The 19,618-nt window shown below is 44.8% G+C and overlaps 1 protein-coding gene across 10 annotated transcripts in view; it reads right to left on the minus strand.

The window, feature by feature from the left end:
• The window catches only part of LOC125466670 (endothelin-converting enzyme 1), a 294,487-nt gene that overhangs the window by 53,698 nt on the left and 221,171 nt on the right, over window positions 1-19,618 (minus strand). For all 10 annotated transcript variants that reach the window (XM_048561509.2, XM_048561512.2, XM_048561507.2 and 7 more), the window contains 4 exons: window positions 11,675-11,799; window positions 7,017-7,163; window positions 5,857-5,922; window positions 1,008-1,196 (listed from right to left, as the gene is read on the minus strand). In XM_048561509.2, the coding sequence (XP_048417466.1) occupies window positions 1,008-1,196; window positions 5,857-5,922; window positions 7,017-7,163; window positions 11,675-11,799 (527 nt within the window). The remainder of the gene's footprint in view (window positions 1-1,007; window positions 1,197-5,856; window positions 5,923-7,016; window positions 7,164-11,674; window positions 11,800-19,618) is intronic.

Raw genomic sequence — 19,618 nt, forward strand, 5'->3', positions numbered from 1 at the left:
TTCAGAGTTACTGTTGCTCTGTACCTCTGAGAAACCAGTGGAAGCTGTCAGAGAGAGAGAGAGACTCGGAAAGAGAGGGACAACTGAACACCAAGGATCTGGCTAGCCGAAGACTAGCTGGTGGAATAAGGAAACAAAGGTCACTGAACTGACTTGCCAGAGTTTTTATTACCAATAATTTATTTCACCTACTTGAGAGACTGTGAGAGTTTGTGTGTGCAAATTGTGTATACGTGTGTGTGTGCATTGTGTATACGTGTGTGTGCATTGTGTATACGTGTGTGTGCAAATTGTGTATACGTGTGTGTGCAAATTGTGTATACGTGTGTGTGCATTGTGTATACGTATGTGCGCAAATTGTGTATACGTGTGTGTGCAAATTGTGTATACGTGTGTGTGCATTGTGTATACGTGTGTGTGCATTGTGTACACGTGTGTGTGCAAATTGTGTATACGTGTGTGTGCATTGTGTATACGTGTGTGTGCAAATTGTGTATACGTGTGTGTGCATTGTGTATATGTGTGTGTGTGTGTGTGTGTTGTGTATATGCATGTATGTGTTGTGCATACCTACGCGTGTGTGTTTTGTGTATACGTGTGTGGGCATTGTATATGTGTTGTGTATACGTGTGTATGTGTTGTGTATAAGAACGTGTGTTGTGTATATGCACGTGTGTGTTGTGTATATGCATGCGTTTGTGTGCGTCTGAGTAAAGGGGGACAGTTTATCAGGGGATTAGACTATAGTTACTAATGTTTTGAGCCAATGGTTCATATCTGTTTACTTGTGGCTATTGTTTGATTACTTAGAATAAATACTAAAAAGATTTGTTAAGTACGGAAACCTGATCTGTATGTCAACCTTGGTCAGGTAAACTGGGCCCCCGTGTGTACCTTAAAAATGGGTTCATATCTAGGAACAGCAGACCTCGGGTTATGACACTCTACCCCAGTGGGCCTGAGATGAACCTGGCTCCTGACCCGCTCCCCAGCCAGACACTGTTTACCTGCAGGTTTCGCACAGTCATCTTGTTGTAGATGAGTTCTTCATCTCGGCGGTCTTCCTGGGGCACAGTGATGTTAGCTAGGGCACCCTCAAAGTCCAACACCTGCTGCATCTGTGCCCGCGTGGAGGTCTCCTCGCCACCCAGGAGCTCCCCTAGCTCCATCATGTAAGTCAAGTAGGCCGTGAGGATCTGGGTGAAAGGCAGGAACACAGCGAAGGTTAACAGCGGGGCAGCTCTGACAGCGCAATTACAACATCACACACAGTCAAATACAATGAAAATCTCCTTCGCAGGATGATCAAAATAGTTAATTCTGGCTTTGTTTTCAAAAGCTGTTGTGTGGTTTGTTTTAAACTGTGAGTAACTGGTCTACGTTGGATTTGCAGGTAATCACAAACAAAGCTTGAAGATTTGAATACAGATTTTCCTGGTGTGACATCGCTATGGCAATCACAGCTTCCTTGTAACAATCAACATCAAAAGCTGGGTTTCCGGTGAGCAGTTTCTGCAAGAGTCACATTTACATCCTGTGAACCGTGTGTCCTGGTTCGCAGAATCTGATCTGTGACCTTTCACATTGGTGGCCCTGATAATACGATGCTTCTTACAAGGTGCTACTGGAAGTCTTGTTTTGGTTTGTCATGAGATTTAGCTGCTGGTGGTGAGACCTACCTCTAATGTTTTTGATTGAGTGGCTTGCTCAGCCATTTCAGAGGGCATTGCTGTGGATATGGAGTCACATGTAGGCTAGCCTGGGTAAGGTTGGCAGTAATTTTGCCCACAGGACTTTAGTGAACCAGATGCATTTTTATAACATAGATAATAAAATGTGAGGCTGGATGAACACAGCAGGCCCAGCAGCATCTCAGGAGCACAAAAGCTGACGTTTCGGGCCTAGACCCTTCATCAGAGCCCGAAACGTCAGCTTTTGTGCTCCTGAGATGCTGCTGGGCCTGCTGTGTTCATCCAGCCTCACATTTTATTATCTTGGATTCTCCAGCATCTGCAGTTCCCATTATCACTGCATTTTTATAACAATCAGTTTCCTCAATGAGACTGGAACCATTATGCCCGGGTTACCAGAGACAACATCACTGTCAGTCACTATAACAGCTGTCCCTTCAACTTATGTATCATGTATCACTTTCAGAGGTGCATGTCATCCCTGGCTAGGTTTGGCTGGAGGCCTCAGAGACCAGGAGACTCTGTCAGCATTGCAGGCAACGCTCCCACAGAATGCTCCGACAGTGACACCCAAACCTGCATCTAATGGGGTCACAGTGTCAAAGTGAAAATGGCACCGAAGTACAAATCCAGAAAGCCAGCCTAATGATGTCAGCATATGGCAATGAGTTGAATTTAAATTTCATTAGAAATGATGGGATATCAAGCAAGTGTCAGCAATTGTGACCATGAAACCATCAAGGATTGTCAGAAAAAAAATCCACCTGGTTCAGCACTGTCCTTTGGGGACAGAAATCTACTATCCTTACCTGATCTGGCCTAAATGTTACTCCAGACCACAGAAATGGGGTTTTCTCTTAACTGTCCACTGAAGTAGGCCAGCAACTCTACTCAATTCAAGGGAAATTAGGGATGGACAACAAATGCTAGCCTCGCCTTCATCTCATGATACAATTAAAAAAAACTACAGATTCTCAAAGGATCTTGTGTGTTTTTTGGATGGAGCCAGTCCTTCTTGCAGAGTCTCAGATGTTGGCCCTGATATCAAGCTGGATTTATGATCATCATCCCAGCCATAACGAGAGAGTAAAACGTCTCCAAGGGTGGCACGGTAGCTCAGTGGTTAGCGCTGCAGCCTCACAGTACCAGGGACCTGGGTTCGATTCCACCCTCAGGCAACTGTCTGTGTGGAGTTTGCACATTCTCCCTGTGTCTGCATGGGTTTGCTCCCACAGTCCAAAGATGTGCAGGTTGGGTGAATTAGCCGTGGGAAACGCAGGGTTACAGGGATGGGGAGGGTCTGGGTGGGATGCTCTTCAGGAGGTTGGTCTGGACTTGATGGGCTGAATGGTCTGCTTCCACACTGTAGGGATTATATGATTTAATAGCAGAATTGACCGTTGACCTCCTTTAAACGAAAAAAACCCATCATTTCATGTGACTCCAGATTTTAGGTTCATATATAATTTTTGGAGATATTTAGTTAAACAAAAGGTGAAGAAGAAAATAGCTAACAAAAATCTGTATATAATTATAAATAACGTCAACATAATCTTTGAAGAAAGCTGGAAATGTTTGCCATTTTTCTCCCAGCTTATCTTGTACTTGATATTTACATGTGTCTCCTCCAATGCCAACCAGCTGTTGGCATTAATTGGCACCATCCATTTTTCTGAGAATTTAAAACTACTTGACAATTTGAACAAACTGTCAATTCAAATTTTGATTCAGCCTACTTGAATACTTTTTAACAAGTCACCAGGGTTTGCTGGATTGATACAAGTGCTAATTTTGGCATAAAGGAGCTGCTGGTCACAGATGTAAGTGGACTGAGTTCATTGCAGTGTTTATTTCTGAATTGGTCTTGATTCTAACTCTAAATGCAGCTTGTCTTTAAAGCTCCTGTGGCTCGAGGAGAAGGACAATTACCAAGTCAATATGAGCCTGAAGTGTTCTGTCACATTTGGCCTAACTATATACCTGCACCTCCTCCATCCACCTCACCTTTGTCTCATCACCACCTCATCCATGAGCAATGCCACAGGACATCAGTTAGTCATTTTAAAAAAATACACTATAGTATTGCAATCCAAATGAAAAGGAGGCTGGTACAATGACAACATTGAAAAGATATCTGGATGGGTATATGAATGGGAAGGGTTTAGGGGGCTATGGGCCAAATGCTGGTAAATGGGACTAGACTAATTTAGGATATCTGGTCAGCATGAACAATTTGGATTGAAGGGTCTGTTTCCATGCTGTATATCTCTATGAGTCTAAAAGAACTTGCACTTAAATCTTAGCTATCCATTAAATCAACTCGTCTGCCTTTGTTGCGTTCTGGTGACATTGACTGGGGATATCCCAGTCTCCAGCTCATACTCTTGGCTCTTACCAGAGCTGAATGAGCTCCTGTTAAATATTATTATTTAATGGTGGTAAAACAAATTTAAACAAAAATAATCCCAGGATTAGCAATTGTTCTTACTGAATTGTACAGTCTGGCAATTGTGTCTTGAGACCAAATGGAACGAGGGTTATGTGTTAAATAATAGATAATTGGATAATGGAGAAGTAAACAGAAATTGCTGCTGGAGAAACTCAGCAGATCTGACAGCATCCGTGGAAAGAAAGCAGCAGTAACATTGCGAATCCAGTGACCCTTTGTTCATCATCGGATCTGAAATGTTTTCTCTCCGCATTCCCAACCATTTCACCTTGAACCACTGCAATACATTTGGTGCAGGGACACACACAGTGTCATTAGGGAGGGATTTACAGGACTTTAACACAGCATCAGTGGAGGAATGGCAATATATTTCTAAGTCAGGGTGGTGAGTGAGTTTTAGTTGCTTGCATCAGTAGTGCAGACAGTGATTGTGGTTTGGATGCCAGTCATGCACAGTCCTAGATGGCGTTGAACTTCTTGGCTATTGTTTGAGGTGCACCCAATCAGAGAGTGTTCCATCATCTCATGACATGACAAGAAAGGCCCCGAAACAAATTAACTCACCACTTACTGCACTGCAATTTCTGAGGCTGCCTTTGTCTATAAATTAGGAACTAAAATAAGTAAAATCTTCCAATTTTAACTGGTGAGTGTTAAATGCTGACACAGGCTGCCTGAGGAACAAGCTGCCCATAGCAAGGTAGAATTCCTTATCTTGAAGTAATAAATTTCCCAGCCCGAGGGTAGAACTATCCTTTCCCTGCTTAAATCAATGTACATATTTCACAATGGGTTCGGCATCAGAGGAAAGGCAACAGAAACATCTGGGGAAAGGGGTCCCTACTGTGTTTGGGACCAGTGGGTGGTCTCTATTCTGAGTCTACCTTCAGGCTGAGAAAATTATAATTCAACAAAAAGAAACCCTACTTTTCTTTGACTGGGTATTTTGTACACTCAGTCAGAATGCTGGTAATTTCTTTCCTCTTAATGAATTAAATTTAGTGCACAGACTGTGGTCCTACAGATACAGCTGCTCTTAACTGTAGACAGCAGTGAGATGAGCTACTTTGCATGATGTCAAACAGTGCGGTGAGGTTAGAAAAACAAAAGCTGTGACAGCTGGAAACCGCCGCACGTTAACAGAGCCAAATAGATGAATGGGCTGGTGACCGTGCGGTGAACGATTCTGATCTCGATTGCTCCGCAGTTGCATGCCTTTTCCTCTTTTTTAGAAGATGCTTTGTACATTCCAGCATTTATTACTTCTCCTGGCCAAGGCTCTCTCTCCAAAAGTTTGATCCTCAAAGCCTTCATGTAAAATCCTTGTTGTCTAAGGGTCACTAATCACGGCTAAATGTTTCTGAGGAAGGGTCACTGGACCTGAAACGTGAGCTCTGATTTCTCTCCACAGATGCTGCCAGACCGCTGAGCTTTTCCAGCAACTTCTGTTGTTGTTCCTGATTTCCAGCATTCGCAGTTCTTTCGGTTTTTATGGCTCAGTGATGGACTGGGGTGTTACAACTGGCTTTGTAATTCCTGGGACATGGCAGTGGGCAGTGAGGGTTAAATAATTGCCGGCTAGAAAATATTTTGATGTCAAAGGTTGGTGAGTGAAGAATGGAAATTCACCCTGGCCGCCAAACCACCATCAAAACATCTCTGGTACAGGCCCAACATGTCACCTACAAAGGTATCAGCCTCCTGGAGTGCACCTACCTTGTCATTGGCTGTTGCATTGAGGTAATAATCTCTCGAGGGTAATCCAAGGCCTGATTGGTCCACCTGTGGGGGCGGGAAAAGATCATGTGAGAGTCAGAGAAAGCAAAAACAGAGCTCGGTTCCTGCAAACCCCAGCTTCTCAATCACCTTCTCGTTAAGTCTGCACCTCTCCTGGAACCAGCAAGCCTCGGTGAATTTGGCCTCGGACAAAGAATGTTCCGGCAAAATGATTTTTTAAAATTCTTGAATGGGATATGAGTTTCACTGGCAAGGCTGGCATTTGCTGTCCATCCCTTAGGGTGGCACAGTGGTTAGCACTGCTGGCTCACAGCATCAGGGACCTAGGTTCGATTCCAGCCTCGGGCAAATGTTTGCGTAGAGTTTGCACATTCTCCCTGTGTCTGCATGGGTTTCCTCCGGGTGCCCCGGGTTTCCTCCCACAGTCCAAAGATGTGCAGGTTAGGTGGATTGGCCATGCTAAATTGCCCATAGTGTGTGGGTTAGTTGGATTAGCCTTGGGGAATACAGGGAGACAGGGATACTGTAGGGGATGGGTGAGCCTGGGTGGGATGCTCTCTCTGGAGAGTCGGTGTGGGCTTGTTGGGCCGAATGGCCTGTTTCCACACGGTTGGGATTCTATGAAGTGAATGGTGTACTCCTTTGTACTAGCAGTTAAGAGTCAAATACAGTGCCACATGTTGGCCCAGAGAGGGTTAAGATGGGAGATTTGCTCCATGACTGATGGGTTTTTAGCAGCAATCACTTTTAATTCCATATTTTACTGAAAACCAGCTTCAACATCTGTGATGACAGGATTTGAACCCTTTGTTCCCAAAGCATTAACTTGTTGACTCTGGTTTACTAGTCCATTGACGTTACCAGGAAACCGCCTCCTCCCACAGAAGTCAATTACACAGTTCAGTGAGCACCGGCTAAACTGTGGTGACAAGGGCTCACACATTTGGCAAACTCTTCCATGCTCATCTCAAACAGAAGCATCATTGCGCCGCTGCCACTCACTTGCCCCTGACTCTCTCTATCTCTTTCTCTCTACTCGCCAGGTTCAACTTGGCTAACTCCTGCCAGCTTACTGTGATAGACCCGCGAGCCTCCCGTCCCTATCAGCCAGGGCTCCAGCTGTGTCCCCAGTAACCTGCCTGGATGACGTTACTGTTGGAGTTCTTCGAGTCTGTGCTCAGATAGACGGTGAAGAATGGGGAGGTCCGGTAATGAGCTGTAACAGACTGAAGCACTTCCTGAAAGTTGTCCTTATCCCATGGATTTGTGATGTTCCAGCCTCCTAGCTGCAGAAAGAATTCAAAGAGATTGTTATAGAGTCACACTGCACAGAAACAGACCCTTCAGCCCAACTCATTCATGCCTACCAGATTTTCCTAAACTGAACTGGTCCAATTTACTTGCATTTGGCCTATATCCCTCTAAACAATTCCAATCCATTTACCTGCCCAAATTTTTTTTTAATGTTATAATTGTATCAGCCTCCACCCCTTCCTCTGGCACCATGTTCCATACATGTACCACCCTCTGTGTAAAAAATTGCCCCTCGGATCCCTTTTAAACCTTTCCCCTCTCACATTAAACCTATGCTGTCTAGCTTTGGACTCCCATCCCACCCCCATGGCCCATTCCCATCTTAGGGAAAAGATCTTGGCTAGTCACCTTATGCATACCTCTCATGATTTTATAAATCTCTATAGGGTCACCCCTCAGCTTCCTATGCTTCGGGGAAAAAAGCTCCAGCTTATCCAGCCTCTCTGTTAACTCAAACCGTTCAGTCTCGGCAACATCCTTGTAAATCATTTTTGCCCCCTCTCCAATGCAATAACATCCTTCCTATAGCAGGGCAACCAGAATTGAATACGCTATGAAATGTTTGCCAAGGGAGAAACTGCGAGGTCTCAGCTTTGTTTATGTACAATCATGCCTCTTTGTATGATCATAGAATTACTCCAATGTGGAAGCAGGCCATTCAGCCCATCGAGTCCATACCGACCCTGTCTTTGCATTCCAAAATCATATGACACAGGATAAGGCTATTCATTCTATCTCGCCCATACTAGAGCTTTGAATGAGATTTTCAGTTCATCCCACTCGCATTCTTTCTCCCATTGCCTTGTAAAGTTTTGCTTCCTGAGTTTATTTCCACTTCTTTTTAAATCTGTACCTTCTTTCTAGATCAGTATTGCATAAATTTGGCACAAATAGAAATCTCTCCTCAGCTCCAATGTTTTAATTTTCACTCCCAATTATCCCAAACCTGCATCCTCTACGTATTGCCCCTCCTGCTGAGGGAGATAGTCCCTCCCTTTTCAGAGGGTAGCTAGGACGTGACCACATTTCAGCAAGCCTGGAGTTATATGTAGTTAAAGATGGTAGATTTCCTTCCTTAAAGGGCATTGCTGACCAGTTTATAGATAACACAGTGTGGAGTTGGAGGAACACAGCATCAGAGGAGCAGGAAAGCTGACATTTCGGGATCAGTTTGCTTTGTCCTGACAATTGATGACCATTTTAAGGTCACCAACACCGAGGCTGCCTTCATATTCCAGATTTCATTAACTGAAGTTAAATTCCACCGCAGCATTATCCTGGGCCTTCAGCAACTTGTCCAGTGACATTAACAGTAAGCCATGGTCTCTCTACTGCCCCCACCCCCACTGCTTGGGGAGTGTAATTTGTACTTGGTTACAGTACACAGCAAGTTACCAGATCAGGGGCTGAGTCAGTCAGATTTCCTGTTCTTGATCGCTGCCCACATGAGGCTGGCGAATGGGTTGTGATACCCACAGTAGCTAATCGACAATGACGGGTGTGACAGCACAAGACAGGGAGAGCTGCTGGATAGCCAAGGACTGGATAGCCATCAGTGCACAGGGGAGCATGTACCTTTTCTTGAGGGGACTGGTTCTGGTTTAGGGGTGGACAGGACTCGGATTTTATTGCATTTACATAGCCCAGTCGCTGGAGTGTGCTGTTGATGACGGGAGGAGGATTGTTAGCATGTGAGGTACTGTAAGAATCAGAAGGGTTTATGAGCTCAGCAGTCAATGGGGAGAGGGATGTGCAGCTCCTTCTGCTGTTTGTCAGATTTTACAGCCTGCTTTCCTGTCATCACCAGTATCGAGATTGTGTACACGGCCCATCCTGGGCCCTGACAATAAAAAGGGGGAGTTCCATTTGTGGAGAGTGAACCTGGAAAGGATAAACACAGAGCACATCTTACACTGATACATGGCCATTTGACAAGGAAGCACCACTATAATCAAGGCATCCACCAGTGACACACTCTAACTGGTTTATTATGGCTTTTAAAATACATGATACAATGGAACTGAATTGCATCTGCCAGTGTCCTCTATAGAATTGGAGTAAAATACAATCTCTCAATCCCCTCTTTGTGTCAAGAAGCAGATAGTGGGTGGAGTACCGTAGCGTTCCTACCAGGCCCTGTATTAGGCCATAGGCTGTGACCCCTAGTACATTCAGCACAGAGGTGGGGCAGGGCTGTCCCCTCTCAGGTGTTGTCCTTCAAATTTACATTTTCCCAGGGCCCTCGTTGCTGGCTGAGCTAAGTTTTCACGGCACAGGGTCTGACCTCTTGGTTCGCTGTTTGAGGAGCTGTTTCTCTCCACAGCGCGGTGGAAATGCGATCACAAATACTCTGAAGCCCCGGGCAGACTGAGCTGTTTGTTAGGCGAAGAGCAGGGAGGTGTAGTTGAGGCACCATGATCACGTTGAATGGCAGAGGAGGTTTAAGGGGCTGAATGGCCTTCTCCTGCTTCTAAACTTCAGGGGAAGGATAAATGGGCTTGCCAGGCACCTTCAACAAACACAGAGTTACCGTGTTGCAAAGGGAATGGAAGCTTGTTACAAACACTGAAGCCTGGGGAGAGAATGGTGCACAACGGTGAATGTAGGAGTAAGTCTGCATGGGAAGGAGCTTCTGCAACTCAGAAAGGGGAAATGAGGGATCAGATTTAAAGAATTGTACAATCCCATCAAGGAGGATTGGACTGAGTTGGATGCTCAGCCATGGTCATGTTGAATGGTGCAGCAGGATCAAAGGGCCAAATGGTCTTCTGCTCCTATTTTCTATGTTTCTATCCACTACCAGATGTCAGATAAACTGAGACAAAGCAGAAGCAGCAAAACAGTCCATGGTGGCTCAGTGGTTAGCACTGCTGCCTCACAGCTCCAGGGACCTGGCTTTGATTCCAGCCTCAGGTGACTGTTTGTGTGGAGTTCGCACATTCTACCCACGTCTATGTGGGTTTCCTCCTACAGTCCAAAGATGTGCAGGTTAAGGTAGATTGGCTGTGCTAAATTGCCCCATAGTGTCCTGGGATGTGTAGTCTAGATGGGTTAGTCATGGGAAATGTGCGACTAGGGTGGTGGGTCTGGGATGGCTACAGGCTTGATGGATTCTATGAGGGATGGTGGTAATGTAAAGATGCATGTAGAAAGGGTATGCCTGTAGCTAGTGGCACCAAGGACTAGTGAGTAGTGAGGAAATACAGGGAGGCCATTTGAAACATCTGAGATAACCCATGTCGGAGTGGGAAGAGAAGCACTGAAGATGGGAGGGAAAACAGGGTCGGAGTTCAAATGGAATTAAGGGAGAGCAGTGGCATACAGCTGGATTTTTGAGCAGAGGCACCAAAAGATGGCGATGGACTCAACAGAGGGAGGAATCCTGATTGGAGTAGTTCACACCTGAACCTGCAGGAAACATGGACAGTTGGGAGGCAGTATTGACTGATAACACCTTCCATGATGCCTCACTGGACAGGCGTTTTTGGTCTTGAAGGGCTTATGAATGTAAGAATGAAAAACAAGGCCATTCAGCCCCTCGAGAATGCTGCACCCTTTGACAAGGTCATGACTGATATGCCTGTGGCCTTAACTCTACTTTCTTGTACAGCTCGACAACATTTGATCCCCTCTCTTCAAGAATCTATGAGGGTCCGCCTTGAACATATTCCATAAACTCACCGCTCTCTTTATCATAAGGAATCCCTCTAGACTAAGGCTATTTCAAAAAGGCTATGAAGAGAAATGGGGGTGCTTGTTAACTTCCTTTGAAGTCCTTGTGCAAAACTCCAGTTATATCAGCTAGCTCACCAAAGAATGAAGATCAGTCCTTAAACCTGACTGTGCTTGTGAATGATGTACATGTGCTGCGGAGATCTCCGATGAATCACAGCGCAGCCGAGGTAACACCACAGGGGAGGATGAGTTGGCAAACACTCAAAGCAATCAGTACACTGAACCCGAGTGACTGAATGAGCATAAATCTGTGTGGCTCCTTGCACAGGGCTGAAAGAAGCCATCATATCTTGGTTTAACATTGAGTCATAGTAGGTTCGCTGAAAATGAAGAGCTGGCAAAACAATTGACATAAAAAGGTTAGGTTGTGTAAGGGCTTAAAGGACCCTGGAGCAAACCTAGCAATGATGACATGGAGCTGCACATCCCTGGTATAAATACCACAGTGTGGGGGTGTTAGAATACAGTAGACTTGGATGATTGATATGAATACCTGAAGAAGATATATTAGTTCTTTCCGAATGTCACTATAAACTCAGATCCTGGTACAGCTATGATTATTGTGGACAGCAGTCTTTAAAATTCATTTTTAATAAACGGGAATATTTTGGAGTTTTAGGTTGAAAACAGTTCTTGAGTTTGCCTACGCCTCAAGTAGTCTGTCTCGAACCCAAACTCAGTGAGTGTCAAACCATCTGATACAAAATGCTGGCAGTGATGGGTTTCTCTTTGTGCTCTCATTCCTTACCTTGTTAATGATGTCTAGAAGGGGTTGTCCCTGTAACTCCTCGATTTTCTGCACGTTCATGCAGGCCTGGAAATAATGCTGGGCTTTACGTTCAGCTTCACTGGTAGTGTTCAACGTGGTGTTTTCTAGTGAGGAGACAGAACCTTTGTTTGAAAAAGAACTGCAACTCCATTTTCGAATTGTTGAATAAATGCAACGCAAAACTCGATACTTTGCGGTAAATTAAAAGGATTGGCTGATGCACGTTTCATAAACATAAAACACCCCCTGTAATGGGGGGGCATGTTGCCTCATGAGGAGAGGTTAGACAGGCTCATTGGAGTTTAGAGGACTCTGAGGCAATTGTATTGAGACACAATGATCCAGTAGATGCTGAAAGGAAGTGCCCCATTCTGGGAGACACGAGAATTAAGGGGCACAGTTTGAAAATATAGGGCTGCCTATTTACAATGGAGCTGAGGGACATGAGTATTTGAAATTTTCTTCCCCCGACGGCAGTGGAGGTGCAGGTCATGGAATACTTTTACAGCTGAGGTAAATAGACTCTTGATAAACAACAGGTGTAAGATTATCAGGAGGATGTGGGATAATCCAATTAGCCATTTTTTAAATGGAAAATAGAATATCTACAGAGTGAGAACAGGACATTCGGCCCAACAAGTCCACACTGCCCCCGTGAACAGCATCCCACCCAGATCCATCCCCCTATCCTTTGTCTGTAACTTACATTTCCCACGTATAATCCACCTAATTTACACAGCCTGGGCACTACGGGCAATTTAGCATGGCCAACCACCTAGCCTACACATCTTTGGACTGTGGGAGGAAACCGGAGCACCTGGACGAAACCCACACAGACACGGGGAGAATGTGCAAACTCCTTGTTGAAAGGCAGTACAGACTCAAAAGGCTGAATGGCCTACTCCTGGTGAAACATAAAAACTGGAATAGGTCCTTCAGCCTACACTGTCCTTTCAATTGAATCACCACTGATCTGCACCTCATTTCTATTTCCATGCCACTGCCCCATCTCCTTGTAATCTTTACCCAACAAAAATCTTAGTCTTCAACATTTCCATTAACCCAACAACCTTTTGAGGGAAGCAAGTTCTAGATTTCCACGATAGCACAGTGGCTCAGTGTTTAGCACTGCTGCCTTACAGCGCCAGGGACCTGGGTTCGATTCCCACCTCGGGCAACTGTCTGGGTGGAGTTTGCACATTCTCTCCGTGTCTGCATGGGTTTCCTCCCACAGTCCAAAGATGGCCATGTTAAATTGCCCATAATATCCTGGGATGTGCAGGCAAGGTGGATTAGCCATGAGAAATGCAGGGTTACAGGGAAGGGTGGGTCTGTGTGGGATGCTCTCTGGAAGGTCAGTGTGAACTTGATGGGCTGAATGGCCTGCTCCCACCCTGTAGGGATTCTATGATTTCCAGTGTGACAAAACAACCTTTCAGATTTCACTTAAAAAGGGAATAGCTCTAAATTTGAGATGATGCCATTTAACGTGAATCCTATTGCACTGGTAAAGGAGCAGTGTGGTTCTTCCCCTGTCCTGCCCAAGTTACTGCATCATTTATCCTGTTGTAGCTTCTCAGAGCTTCCTGCGCATAAATGGACTGCTGCATTTTCACATTAGAATAGCGACTGTCCTTTAAAAATACATCATAGGGAGAGCCTTGGAACTTCTTAATATGTTAAAATCTCTGCAGAAACTCTAATATCCTTTAATTCTAATTCCTCACGTGAAACATTTAGTCAGTTCTTTTCTGTCTGCTTACAAATCTGAGGTAATGGATCAGTCACTCCAACATCAATCCCAGTAAGTGTTTATATAAGTAATTCTACATGAAACAAAATGATCTTCATCTTGATTATTCTCTAAACAAAAAGAACTAAAAAACTGTGGATGTTGGAAATCGGAAACAAAATCAAAATTTGCTGGAAAAACTCAGCAGGCCTGGCAGCATCTGTGGAGAGGGAAACAAGAATTACCGTTTTGGATCCAGCGACCCTTCTTCAGCTCAGAACTGGACTGCCCACAGATGCTGCCAGACCTACTGCGTCTCTCCAGCAACTTATATTTTTGTTTCAGACTTCCAGCATCCACATGCTCTCAGCTTACTGGCTGCATCTTTAAACCCATCCAAAGGCAACAAATGAAGGCCTATACAAACACTCAGTTCGCCTTAGGCCAGGCAAAATACTGACTGCTCGTGTCCAAGGCTGTGGGAGGGATTCCGCAAAGTAGGAATCCTGCATTGCCAGGCAAACTTCACTGGTGCCTGTGCCATGCCCCTCAGATCCAGAAATCCCTCTCTCATCCTCTTTGGCATGGTCCTTTAAACAGAGCTGAATTCCAATAGCTCCTTCTATCATTTGGTTTTTCTTGATCTCACTCCCATTAAGCACCTCGGGATGTTCTTATTTTTGCCAATTACAGCTGTCTGTGAGGCTCTGCTAGTCATAGGTGGCAGGGTTGTAAATCCAGCTGTTAGCTGGGTGCACTACAGTGCAGTGGGAGTTGGGGACCAATTAACATCTTATTTAAGGCTGTGTTTGTATTTGTTACTTAACCACTCAAACCGTGAAGATGCTTTCACCAAGCGATTAATGAAGAAAGATTTTGAAGCAAATGGCTAGCCACATGCTAACTCTGCTCATACACATTGCCTAAAGGAAAGGAAACATCAATTTCTGTGGTTTCAGTGTATAAGTTCATACTTGGGAAAACCTGGAGACGAGGTTTAATGTTTTACAGCATAACTTTGAATCTACTGCAGAGCTTTAGACCATTTTGGCTAACTGGGCTAGACCAGTTCTTTTCTTAATTTAAAATGTAAGGTTTAGGTGAGATATAGTTTTGGATTTATTGTTGCGTGCACTCAAGTCAGAAGTACAGTGAAAAGTGTGTAATGTCACCACACTTACAGTGCCATCTTAGGTAACGAGTGGCAAAATAAACCAAGCTAAAGATGTTAAGCATTACCATCATTGAATAAATAGAAAAATAAGGTAATAGTTACAGTTAGTTCACACAATGTGGGTGTTGCTGGCTAGCGTGGCATTTATTTCCAAACCCTAACAACTCCCCACATACACAGCACCTAAATACCTGGTCACCCGGCTAAAAAAACTCCAGCTTGTCCCATTCTAGCTGCTGCCAGTGACTTCATGGTCTTAACCACAGTTTTATTCCCCTCCCAGGCTGGTAGCAGCTGATGTGTGAATGCCTTGGGTGACTGTGTGGAGTTTGCAAATTCTCCCCGTGTCTGTGTGGGTTTCGTCCAGGTGCCCCAGTTTCCTCCCACAGTGCAAAGATGTGCAGGCTAGGTGGACTGGCCATGCTAAATAGCCCATAGTGTTCAACGGTGAGTAGATTAGGTGCATTAGCCTTGGGAAATGTAGGGTTATGCAGACAGGTTAAGGGAGTGGGGTGGTGTATGATGATCGTTGGAGGTTCGACATGGACCTGATGGGCTGAATGACCTCTTTCCGCACTGTAGGGATTTGACGATTCTAAACATAGTACTCACATTGAGCTGAAGTGATGTTACTCCAACTCATTAACAACCCCAAAACCGTTTACCCCTTTCTACACAGGCAAAATATCACAGTTACTGGAAACCTGAAACTGAAACATAAAGCACCAGGAATGCTAAGCAAAATCTGTAGTGAGAGAAGCAGAGTTAATGTTTCAGTTCAGAAAGCTGTCTTCAGGCTGTGGAGATGATAAACAAACTCCTTTAGATTCTGATAGACATGTTGAGCAGCATTTTCTTTCCATTTCTATGTCTGCAACACCACAAGCTCTACTCTGATTCCACCATCTCCCCAGCCCCCACACATTACTGCTGAAACCTCCCCACCCTGCCCTTTAATCCCATGTCTCCAACTGTCTCCCTCACCCCAACCTGTTCCACAAATTGAACTAAAAAGATGTGTGGGAATGAAGTGGAAAGTTGGAGTTGACAGAAGGGACATAAAAAGAAACTGACAAGTTACCCTGGCTCCAACTGGCCCAGTTTGACACAGTTTGAGAAAGGTTAATGGCTTAGAATTTCCTGAAAGCTGAATGAACTGTGCAACAATAGTAAAAGGCTGAAGATTGGTGGCAAACCTTGGAGAGAGTCAGATATAAACGACACTGCTTCTTAATGCCACATCCAATGTTTGACAATCTGTTGTGTGTCAATTCTGCAAAACTCTGTCACTTATTGACAATAACCCTCCACCCACCCCAGACCCCAAACTGAGCAAAAATACAGCATGTGATCTCATTGAAATATTAAGGACTTTTAACAGCCTTGATTGGGTAAATGCTGTGAGGGCGTTTTCCCCTCACAGGAGAGTCGAGGACCAGAGGTAAGTCTCGGAACAAAGCAGTGCCAATATAAGACTTAGATGAGGGGGAGTTCCTTCTCTCAGAGGGTTGAGAGGTTTTGGAACTCCTTACCACAGAGAGCTGTGAGGGCAGACTCCTGGTGTATGTTTAAGGTTGAAACACACAGATTCTTGATCAGTCGGGAAATTAAGGGTTACGGAGAAAGTGGATCAGCTCAGTAAACCCTGACCTCTCCCCCGGCTCCAAACCCTCCCCCTTCATTACTGTAGGAGCAATGAGAGACATTTGAAATCAAAATGTCTGAGCATGCTTAAGGCAGTAATTGATTGCTTTCTAGATCACAAAATCCCTACAGTGTGGAAGCAGGCCATTTGGCCCATTGAGTCCACACCGACCCTCCAAACAGCATCCCACCCAGACACACCTGCTACCCTATCCCTGCACTTCCTTCTCTGGATACTATGGGCAACTTAACATGGCCAATCCACCCAACTTGCACATCTTTGGATTGTGGGAGGAAACCAAAGCACCCAGAGGAAACCTACGCAGACACGGGGAGAATGTGCAAACTCCACGCAGACAGTTCGCCCGAAGTATGGAATCGAACCCAGGTTCCTGGCGCTGTGAGGCAGCGGTGCTACCCACTGTGCCACTGTGCCTAGATATTATAGACATTGAGGGAAACAGGGGAGCAGTGCAGGAAAATGGTGCTGAGATAGCAGACCAGCTGCTCAATGGCGGAGTAGGCTTCAGAGCTCAAAGAGCCTCCCATTTCCCATATTCCTTTGTAAACAAAACAGCAGAGGGGTTTGCGGAAGAGGATGACCATTTTCGGAACATTCACAACATGTCAGTGAGAAATGCCATAAAGCCCTGGCAAAAACAAATTCACATTGGAAAGCAGAGAAAGAGGTCAGTCCGGTCCCAAAGTGAATGGGCAGTAGCTTTCAGTTGGAAATACAATATGGTGTATTGTATATAGCGCACTGGATTACATAAATGTGTCACAAGGAGCCTTCCTTCCCTTTTTAACTTAAAACGCGTACATGTACATTTTCACTCAAAGTTAATGCTCCTTTAAGTCTAGATCGTTGACAGGGTTGAAAGCACAGGCAAGGAAGACATCATGCTGATAATTCGCCTTTCAGCCATGAAAAGGTAGTTTTAAAAACAGTGATTGGGAAGCTAAGTCCTTGAAAGAGCGCTGTCTCCTGTGAACTGCTGTTATGTCTCCATGGTGACGAGATGACAGAGGCAAGGCTTTTTCAATGGGAAAGGAAACCTCACAAATGGGAAAAGGCAGTTTCAAAAGAGGAGTCGCGGAATCACAGAAAAGGGACAAATGGATATTTAGATTGAACGTCACCCCCACCGCTGACACATCCCCTTCAAAAGGTAAAGCTCTCTTCAAAGCAGAGGTTACGCATTGCAGGGTAGCTGCAATTAAAAGATCTTGCTTTGACATGTGCCATTTAAGTCTTTAAACTAACATCTGTTTACCCTAGATTTTCTCCTCTCTTCTTCTACTTCGTCCACAGCCCCCAGGACCCAGAGGCCCTTTTCCTCCCATAGCCCATAAGAAATAGGAACAGGAGTAGGCCATTCAGCCCATTGAGCCTGCTTCACCTTTCAATATGATTGTGGCTGATGTGATGTTCCTCACATCTATTTTCCTGCCCTTTCCCTGTAACTCCTGATTCCCTGACTGGTCAAATATCTATCCATTTCAGCCTTAAATACACACAAGGGCTCTGTCCCCACAGCCCTCTGTGTCAAGGAGTTCCAAACATATAACCCTCTGAGAGAAGAAATTCCACCTCATCTCAGTCTTAAATTGGCATTCCTTTATTCTAAGGCATCTCCTCTGGTCCTAAGCTCTCCCATGAGGGTAACATTCTCTCAGCATTTACCGTGTTCAAGGCTCTTATGAATCTGATATTTTTCAATGAAATTACCTCCCATTTTTCTAAACTCCAGTGAGTCCCAACCTGCTTAGCCTTTGCTCATAAGATGATTCCTCCATACCAGGGAGCATCCCAGGGAACCTTTTCTGAACTACCTCCAAATAAACAATCTTTCCGTAAATCCAGGAACAAAAATTGCTTGCACTACTCCAGATGTGGTCTCACCAGCACCTTGTACAGTTATAGTAAGACTTCCCTCCTCTTATACTCCAGGCCCCTTTAAAAAATGGCCAACGTTCCATTAGTGTTCCTGATCACATTAGCCTGTTGGCCCTGTGCGCTAGCTGTCTGCGTTCGGTGCACGTGTACCCCCAAGTCCCTTTGTGTTACAGCTTTCTGCAGTTTTTCTCCACTTAAATTATACTCTTTTGTTCTCCCTTCCACAATTAACAACTTCACATTTTCTCTCACTGTACTCCATTTGCCAGCTTCTTGACTATCAAAAACCTTAACCTATGAACTGCAACTTGCGCTTCCACCCATTTTAGTGTTGTCTGAAAATTAGGCTACAGTATAATCACTTCTTTCTTCCAAGTCTTCAATATATATTGTAAACAGTTGCGGTCTCAGTACTGATGCCCATGGAGCCCCACTGGTCAGGCATTGCCAACCTGAAAAAGAATCCCTTATCCCCACTTGATGTTTCCTGTGCATGAGTCAATTCTCTATCTAATTCACTATCTCCAACACTGTGGGCTCTTATATTAAGACTTAACTTTTTGTGAGATACCTTGTTGAAAGTCTTCTGGAGGTCCAAATACGACATGGCTACTGATTTCCCCTCTCCCTACTCTGGCTGCGACATCTTCAAAAAACTCTAATAAGATTGTGAGGCACCATTTCCCTTTCATTAAGCCATGCTGACTCTGCTTGATTAGATTATAATTTTCAAAATGTGCTGCTATTACTTCCTTCACAATTGATTCCAACATTTTCCCAACAGCAGATGTTAGGCTAAACAGCCCACTCTTTGCTTCCCGCCTTTTTGAACAGAGGTGTCACATTGGCAGTTTTCCAATCCTCCCATTACTTTTCTAGAATCCAAGGATTGTTGGAAAATTACAAGCAATGCATCCAGTAACTCTATAGTTACTTATTTTAGGATCCTCGGTTGTAAACCATCATACCTATCTGCCTTAAGCCCCATTAGCTTGTCTAATGCTACTTCTTTAGCAATGGTGATGATACTTAATTCCTGCCACCCCCCCCACCCTGTATTCTTTAGCGTTGAAGGGGTCTATCTTTACCTGTGGATCTTCACGGTGAGACCATGCTGTGCAATTTCACTTCCAAATGATGGATTCCAGTTTAGATTTGAGATGATTCCCCACGGTCATGGAGTAACTGTGTCTGATTTCCTGCCTCACCTTGACCTCCCAAGCCTGGTGACCTGACACTCCGCCCCTCCACTGCAGAGGAAATGCTCAACTCAACATTCTACACCTCTCCAAAGCCACATGGTTCTTGTCAAGCCTCCCCCATAGTAACAAGGCCGGGTGCCCCCTTCCCCATAGTAACCAGACCTGACACACCCTTCCCCATAGTAACCATTGCAGCAATTCGCCTTCCCCACGATAACAGGGCCAGAACTCCTTCCCCATAGTAACCAGACCTGACACATCATCCAATAAC

The sequence above is a fragment of the Stegostoma tigrinum genome, chromosome 28 (genome assembly GCF_030684315.1).
Source record: "Stegostoma tigrinum isolate sSteTig4 chromosome 28, sSteTig4.hap1, whole genome shotgun sequence".
NCBI lineage: Eukaryota > Metazoa > Chordata > Chondrichthyes > Orectolobiformes > Stegostomatidae > Stegostoma > Stegostoma tigrinum.